Raw genomic sequence first — 8,678 nt, 5'->3', positions numbered from 1 at the left:
TAAACTGATGTTTATGTCCCACCCCATCGTTTGACACATGATATTGTTGTAACTGATACATCACAGAATGGTTTGGGTTGGAAAGGACCTTAAAGACCACCCAGTTCCACCCCCTGCCATGTGCAGGGACACCTTCCACCAGCCCAGGTTGCCCCAAGCCCTGTCCAACCTGGCCTTGGACACTGCCAGGGATGGGGCAGCCACAGCTTCTCTGGGCAATCTGTGCCAGGGCCTCCCCACCCTCACAGGGAACAATTTCTTCCTAATATCTAGTCTAAATCTCCCCCCTTTTAGTTTAAAACCACTCCCCTTATCCTAGTACTGTCTGTCTGTGTAAAAGGTCACAGTCCCTCCTTTTTATAACGCTGTGCCTTTTCTCGTTGCTCTGAAAGAATCTAGAAACCCTTGCTATGTGCAGAGTTTAAATCGATGTTATAAATACAGCTTCAGTCCTATAAATGTAGTTATTCTCAGTGTATTTCTTTAATTTAATCTCTGTTTAAACACTGGGGACTTTCCCCCCCCCCCCCCCAAACTTTAAAAGACTGCAGGGAAAAGCAGCAAAGAGAAGGGAGGATGCCGGGAAGAGACCTCCCAGCTCACGGCTGGGTCCTGCGCTTTCTCTCTCTAATCTCTCCCGTTGGGTTGTTTTATCTTATCAAGCAAAAAGCCCCAGAAATAGAAAGTTTTCCATGGCTTACGGGACGGGCCCAGAGATGCACAAGCTCTGAGCTGGGGCGCTGCCTCATTGCTCAGAAAAATAAATAAATAAATAACCCCGTCGAGTGGCAGCAGGTTGTGAATGGGCAATGTCAGGGTTTTATCTCCGTGGGAGAAAAGGGCCCTCGTGGAAGCAGCACGCTCTCTGTGTGCCTGGAGAGCTCTGGATCTCCTCTCCCGAGGATGACAGACGGCAAAGCAGGAGCAGCCACTTGCTTTGGGCTCGTAACAAAGAGAATTCGCAAAATCTTCCGGCATTTCCCCAGGTCCAAGCCTTGGTCCGAGGGGCTGCGGCCGCCCAGGAGGCAGAGAAGGGAGGTCTTGCTGCTCAGAGGTAGGTGGTGGTGTGAGTTTGGGGGGGATTTGGCCGTGTGCAGGTTTTCTGCTGCTCTTTGGGGTGCTCTTAGGGTTTCCTGTGGCACTGCAGAGCCGCAGGGATCCTGCCTGGCAGGTAGTGGGGCTGGCACGGGGCTGGCATGATCTCCTGCCACAGGGCTGGCATGGTCTCCTGCCACCACATCTGTGACACCAGGAGGCTTCAACCTCTGCTCTGGCTCCTTTTTCAGCCCTGCTCTGGCAGGAGCTGCTCCACTGTAAAAGAAAATCTGTCTTTTAGTAAAAAAAGGCTCCAGAGAATCTGCCAGCAGCAGGGTTTGTGCTCCAGATGCTGCAGCAGTGCAGGGACCTCACAGAGGGGTGGCCGTCACCCAGGGGGCCTTGGCTGCTCTGGGCAAACAGAAACACCCCCTTGGGGCTTTGCCTGTGTTTGCCAACAAATGAACCCAAACCATCTGGTTTAGACCTAAACCCAACGAGACAAAGGGGGCTGCAGAGACGGGGCTGGGTCAGCACCAGGGGGGTGTCAGGACGTGCCTTCCAGGAGAACTGAGCCCCTGCCCTGCGCCTGTTCTGGAGTTGCTGATGGTTGTGGTGGTGCCACAGGTCCTGCCCTGTCCCCTCACAGCAGGAGGAGCCACCTGACACCACTGTCTGATGTCACAGGGCCACATCCTGCTGCCGTCACTGAGGTCACCCCGGTGACGTGGGGTGTGGGCAGAGGCACCCAGCAAAATCCAGCCTCGGGTGCAGCCTGCACTGAAAGGTTTGTGTGATGTCTGAGAGCCCCTGAAGGATTCTGGAGTGTTCTACCACATTTTCCCCTACCAGCAGAGCCTCCCTTCTCCTTTTGTTTCCATCTCCACATGGGATGGGTCGAATGGAAAGGTGCCCCAGGGGGTCTGTAGTATCCTGGAGGTGGGGGTGGGAGGATGGAACTGGGTAGGATGACTGGAGGAATTCTTCCCTGGGAGGGTGGGGAGGCCCTGGCACAGGTTGCCCAGAAAAGCTGTGGCTGCCCTATCCCTGGAAGTGTCCAAGACCAGGTTGGACAGGGTTTGGAGCAACCTGGGCTAGTGCAAGGTGTCCCTGCCCGTGGCAGGATGTGGAACTGGGTGGTCTTTAAGGTCCCTTCCAACCCAAACCATTCTATGACTGCAGCCCTGTGTTTAGGCATTTGAGATGAGCATCTGTATTGGACTGGTTTACTCTATCCAACTTAATCCCCCTGAGAGACTTTAATCTTTGGAGAAAGGGAAATTCCCTTCAACCACCCAAGTTTTTCACAGTATCACAGTATCAGACTAATTTTTTTTTTTTTAAAGAAACTACATTTCCAAGCGTTCCTTTGTTTGACTGGAATGGAAATTATCTCAAAATGTAAGTGGAGGCATCCTGCTCTTCTTGGCTAACCTGTCACGTGGCTGCTTCCTAAAGCTGTGCAGGGTTTCTAAAATTAGTGTTCCCCGCCGGATACAGGATGATTAGGTCTGTTAATAGGTGATGGTGACTAAGGAGGTGTCACACTTTAATCCCCTAAAGAAATGCCTGGCCACAATGGGCCTGATCCAGAGGTGTGCCTGGGAACTGGCATTTCTGTGGTCCAGGCTACGTGTGTCACACCTCTGGTTGCCTTTACCCCAGGTGCTGGGAGGGCTCTTCCCACTCCAGGAGGTCTGAAAGAGCAGGAGGCAGCTGCCCAAATGTGAAAATCTGGGGCCACACAGGCAGAAGGGATGTTCTGGTGCCAGATGCTCAGGTGAACCCGCAGCTGGAGCGTTCTCCAATTGGCACCTCCAGCAAAGACTTGGCAAATGTCCCCTATTAAAAGGCTGTTCCAGTTGCTCAAAAGGTCATGCATTAAATTACTGTGTAACTGCAGCTTATTTCTAATTAAAAAAAAAAAAAGGCAAGATTCCCTGCTTTTCCCCCAGGCTGACTTGAGACAACTGATTTGGAATAGGAGAATGATAGACAGCTCACGCCAGATGAATGTTAAATGATAAATGATTTCCCTCTTTCCCCTGGAGATTGATGCTTCCCCCCTCAGGCACCAGCTCCCAGCAGTGCTTCGGCTCCTCTCATTCATTCTGGGGCATTGGAGTATTCACCAGAGCTGAGCAGAAATCACTGTTTCCACAGCAAACATGGGATGTCCCTTCGCTTTCCTGCCAGCCCCAGATATTCAAAACCAATGACCCAAATGCTGAAGAAAAAGGGAAAAAAGGAAAAAAAAAAAAAAGAAAAGCGAAAAGAAGGGTATTTAAAATGGGTTGGTGGTTCAGAATGGGGTCACAGGGCAGGTGCAGGGACAGGCACTCCACTCTCTGGGGTGAACCCTCTTGCCTTGCTTTGGGGATTTTTTTTTTTTTTAATTTTTTTTCCAGGTTGGTGACCTCTCTGGAATTTTGGATAGCGTAAAAGTAAATTTAATGCTGTTTGAACGGCAGTTAAAAATTAAAAGGCTCAGATGGGCCATTAAAGTGGAAGGAGGTTTTTTGCTGCAGTCAGGTGGGTTTGGAGGAGTTGGGGCTTCGAGGGAAAGGGCTGTGGGAGTGATGGCCATGAGTGTGGGATGACTGGTGGAGGGAGGGAGCTCTCTGTGCCAAAGGCTGCCCCTCTGGAGCTGTGGGCAAGCAGGACCCTGTGCCCTAAGGGGTTAAACCCGGGCTCAGCAGTGTCTGTGCAATTCCTTCCTTGAACTAGTTAATGTCTGACATTGGGTCAGCAGCCAAAAAACCACTGTGCAAATGCATTACTGCACCTGGGACAGGAGGTCACGGCCCCTGCTCCAGCTGGGATGTGTCCCTGCCCTCTCTGGGGTGGATTTCTGGCAGCCTGGAGGTGGATCCGTGTCTTAATCACTGTAACTGGCCCTTGCAGTGTGCATACTTAGGAACTGGCACAGGTTGCCCAGAGAAGCTGTGGCTGCCCCATCCCTGGAAGTGTCCAAGGTCAGGTTGGATGGGGCTTGGAGCAACCTGGGCTGGTGGAAGGTGTCCCTGCCCATGGCAAGGGATTCAATGACATGTTCTTTAAGGTCCCTTCCAACCCAAACCATTCTATGATTCTGTGATATTTAGTGACCTTAAATACTTTGACTTCCATCTAATACAAAGACGTCTCTTCCCTCCTGGTGGTCAAAGGTGAAGGATCCTGTGCAGTGGTCAAGCTTTTGGTCCAGGTGTTTTGCAGGTGACTTCTCCCAGGAGCAGAGCTGGGGAGTGGGTACCCCGTGGTTTGGTGGGGTTGGGGCATTTTCCATACTTTGTGTGTCAGTGTGCCAGGTCTGGGGAAAGGCAATGGGATGCATGGCAGGAATGTGGCTGGGGAGAGGACAGGGGAGCAATGTTTGCTCTGGATGAGGTATTTTGGTACCTCCATCCCCTGAGCGGGGACACTGAACGGGCTGTGCTGGTGCCCACCAGCATCTGTCTGCCCTCCAGCTGGAATCCAGTCCCTTCCCGGGGTTCCCCCACCACTCCTCAACCACGGCCTGCAGGTCTGGGCTCCTCACCTTCTCCTTCTCTCCCTGCAGACTGCAGATACACGTGTCACCAGGAGTGCCGCAGCCTCATCCAGCTGGATTGCCGCCGGCCGGGGCCGTGCCAGGGCCAGCTGTCCCCAGAGAGCACCCTGCTGCCACCCTGCAGCCAGGTACCACGGGGAGGGGGCTCTGGGAGGGGGGGCACAGCCTCGTGGTGACCGATGGCATCTCCTCCAGAGACCTGATGTCTTGCTCCCAAAGGGTTTTCCAGGAGGGAGGGTTTGTCAGAGCTCAGACACAGGTGGCGTCACTGATGGACTGTAAACACCGTGCCCAAGTGTCCTGCCTGGCTGGGTGTGATCTGGTGGATTGGAGGTTGGGCATGTGGGCACCTCCCTCCCTGTAGAGGGGTGTGTGTGTGTGGAGCTTTGTTGTGTTTAAAATGCTCCCATTCCGGAGTGGACGTGAGAGGAGCGGTGCCATGCAGGAATGCTGGTCCACGTTCTGCAGCCTGGCCATGTCCCAGTGCCCTGAGGGGTCATCAGCCCCCTTGTCACGTTGTTCATGTCCCTGTGCCTGCAAGGGATCACCAACACTGGCATTAAATTTTGTCATTAAATTGAGCAAAGTGCTTGTAAATCAGCAGCAAAGGTGTGTTTTTCCTGCATTGCAGCAGAGCACAGGTGCAGATTTCACCAGGAGTTCTGGCTAATGGCCTTGTTTTAAGAGTTTCAGTAGTCCCAGGGGATTGAGACCCTTCAATCTGCGTTAGGCATGTGCAGTAATCCCAGGGTTACTCCGGAAGGTTTAGCTGTTGGCTTAATCCCCCCAGGGTCCCGTGGTGTCTGTGCCGCGGTGTCCTGCGAGCCAGCGTGGGTGGAACAGGCTGCAGGGTGCAGAGACTCCCGTCACGCCACGTGGGATGTAAGATACTTAATGCTGGAAGCTTAAGGCACTGCTTAGAAACCTGCCTGGAGTGGCTTTGACTTGAAAACGGAACCTTTTCTATCTCTGTGTGTTCTTATTTAAAGTGTTTGGAACAGCTCCCCGGGGAAGCGGTGGAGTCGCCATCCCTGGAAGTGTTCAGAAAATGAGTAGATGTGGCACTTCATTCTATGGTTTAGTGGGCATGAGGGTACTTGGCTGAAGGTTGGACTGGATGATCTTGGAAGTCTTTTGCAACCTTAATGGTTCTATGATTCTGTGTTTTCACCTCCCTTATAACACTGTGTTTATGTCCCTCTTTGTGGAGAACTGGGGATGGAAACATGCACTTTTCCAAAGGCAACACGGGGTTTCTGTTGGGTGTGCAGGGTTTGGTTGTCATCCATCCTTTGCAGTGCAAGGTCTGCTGAGCTTGGTCTGGCTGACACGTGACTGGGCAGGTGCTGCTCAGAATAAACTGGTCAAGAGGGATCTGAAGTGCAATGGGATTTATCTTCTAAGTTACGTGTTATGAAGGGGCTCAGAGTGGGTTCCCCACTGAGCCTTGAGGTGTTTGTATAAGGATATGAAGCCAGATTTGTGGTGGATGTTGTTGGGCTTCCCCCAGCAGCATGAGAAAAGCCTGGCTCTCAGGAAAATGAGGAAGGCTCGTTTCATCTTCGGGGCGATAACACCAGCCGGGGTTATTGATGGGCCTAATAACAAACACAGAGCCCGTGCTCAGCGGCAATCCATCACTCTGACATGGCTCTGCTGGGATCCCAGGGAAGGGGGGGAAGGTATTTTGTGCCCAGGAAACAAAAATGTCTCTCCAGTTCCAGCAGCAAACAGAAATCCATAAACCCAATCCCAAGGTCCTGGTCGGGGATCGTCCCTCGAAACCCTTCATACTGTAAAGTGCTGGATGGAGCCTTGTTGCCTGTGCTGGGGGAAGCTGGAGGTGTGGGGGCTGGTTTGAGGGTTAATGAGGGTTAAATCACTGCAATAAAGCTTGGTTCTCCTTTATGGATACTGGATAATCAGGGGAAAATCATGTTTACTTGATCTGAGCCCGTAAAGCTGAGCACACAGCCACGTTCCTGGAGTGTTTCTGTTGGCCAAGCAGGTTTTGCTGCTGGAAAGGAGGAGGATGGAGGGAAAGCAGTGTCAGTGTTCCAGCAGGAGGCTAACAGGATACCTGAATATGTTGGCAGGAGGGAAAGAGGATTGCACACTGGAAACATAGGAAAAATTAATAGCTGGCAGAGTTGGAAGTCATTAAATAGTATTATCAAAATTAAGCAAGCTGGAAGCATCGGAGAAATAACTACTTTAATATCACATATTTAATGCTGTTACCTTGTAATACCAGGCATTAATAATTTGGGCTTTGATCCAGTAAAGTACTTAAGAGTGTGTTACATTTGGGTCCCAGATCAGCCTGCCCAGCTGAAATCCAGACTCAGCTGGCAAAAACCTCAGCTGGTGTTGGCAGCACCAGGAGTTTGGTCCCTGGATTTGTCAGAGCTGGTCATGTACTTCCCACCTGAGAACTGGTGCAGGTCACCAGTGGGTGGGTTTTTTGGGGGGCTGATGTGCAGGTAACCATTAAGTAGAGCTGCTGCTGGACCAACAGGACAAAATTACTTGGGTTTATTTGGCTTGGTTGTTTTGGTGGTTTTTTTTTTATGGAGCTGATCTCCCACACAGGTGGACTGCAATGGAAAAGTGAGGGTTTCTTGGAGAATCCCATGGAGCAATGCAGAGGGAGAGCACCCAGCTTCACATGGGGCTGCCCCCTGCTTCCCCTGTGACACTCCTGGGGCTGAGGCTTCATAGGAGACACTAGTGCTGATCATCAGCCCAACGCACTCGCTTTCTGCTTGTGTTGCACATGCTCAATTTAAGCTTCTTTCTCCTCTAAATATATCCCTGTGGAGCAGGGGGGGTTGTGCTGCTGCAGGAGGACTCTGCTGCTGAGAGCGTGGCTTATTTATTCCACACTGTTACCAGTTGCTTTGTAAATAAGCCACTTGGATTCTTGCCTCCCTCTTTTTGAGATGCAGATGTTGCCTCCTCCCTCCAGTCTTTTGCCATGTACATCTCAGTTTGTATTCCTGGGATGCTGCTGGCAGTGGGGCACGGAGTAATTTAAGTCCTTCAACTAACAGATACAGATTTGGAGCACCATCTGCAGCCTACCAAGAGGGGAAGAGGTTTTTGTGTGCTGGGTGGTGGCTGTGAAGGCCTTGGATGGAGCCCTTTTGGACCAATTGGAGGAGCAAGTTTAGCTCAGGTGCTGGGAAGGAATTCTTCCCTGTGAGGGTGGTGAAGCAATGACACAGGTTGCCCAGAAGTTGAGGATTCCTCATCCCTGGAAGTGTTCAAGGCCAGGGCTCAGAGGAGCCTGGGCTAGTGGAAGGTGTCCCTGCCCATGGCAGGGGGTGGAATGATATGAACTTTAAGGTCCCTTCCAAACCAAACCTTTCTGTGCTCTCAGGCCTCGTTCCCTCCTCCGTTTCTGAAGTGTGGTGAAGAATTCTTAGCACGTACATTAATACTGCATTGCCTAAGCAGGGTCTTTCATAACACAGCATGTCAGGCTTTTCTTCAGTCCCCTCTACTTGCTCACAAATATGTGTTTTCAGGTGGCTGTGGATGTGCTGGGATGTGCTCCCCATGGATGCACAGCCCCTCACGGGATCCCCCACTGAGGGAGGAGGAAAAGCCTGTGGAGAGCAAAGCTTTTCCCCTGCCTGGCTCCAGAAATACCTGTGATCTTCACCAAGCAGGAAGGTCACAGCTGCTTTAAAAGCTGCTGGGTAAATCACAGGGTATTGACGGGATGGTGGCAGCTCTGGAGGGGATGGAGCAGGCAGTGCTGGGGTGGGTCAGTGCTGAGCTGGGTCCCTGCAGGGCTGGGGGGGCAGAGGGGAGCAGGGATGATGCTGTTCTGAGCCTCTTTCCAAGGCCAACACAGGATTTTCAACCCTGGAGTTTCTTGCAAACAGGACCCAGGAGCTGAAAGGCTTTTTCCTGGGCTGCAGTTGAAGCTGCCTCACCTGGGTGCCAGTGCTGCTGAAATTGCTCCTGCTGCTCTAAAATTATCTGCAGAGCAGAGGGGCACCCAGTGCCTCCTGCAGTGTGATGGCCAGGGGTCTCTGGGACCCCGAGGAGGGTCTCAGGCTGCATCTTCACCAGCCCCCTCCCG

The 8,678-nt window shown here is 52.0% G+C and overlaps 1 protein-coding gene across 1 annotated transcript in view; it reads left to right on the top strand.

Moving 5' to 3' along the window:
• The first annotated feature begins 248 nt into the window (after positions 1-248).
• The window catches only part of RASSF5 (Ras association domain family member 5), a 24,236-nt gene continuing 15,806 nt past the window's right edge, over positions 249-8,678 (top strand). The window contains 5 exon segments of the mRNA XM_027659679.1: positions 249-1,054; positions 2,701-2,739; positions 2,742-2,815; positions 3,444-3,567; positions 4,595-4,713. Of these exon segments, the coding sequence (XP_027515480.1) occupies positions 904-1,054; positions 2,701-2,739; positions 2,742-2,815; positions 3,444-3,567; positions 4,595-4,713 (507 nt within the window). The 5' untranslated portion in view covers positions 249-903.

This window comes from Corapipo altera, unplaced genomic scaffold (assembly GCF_003945725.1).
Source record: "Corapipo altera isolate COAL_440 unplaced genomic scaffold, ASM394572v1 77b, whole genome shotgun sequence".
NCBI classification, from domain to species: domain Eukaryota; kingdom Metazoa; phylum Chordata; class Aves; order Passeriformes; family Pipridae; genus Corapipo; species Corapipo altera.
This window is presented reverse-complemented; position numbering and strand designations above follow the sequence as displayed.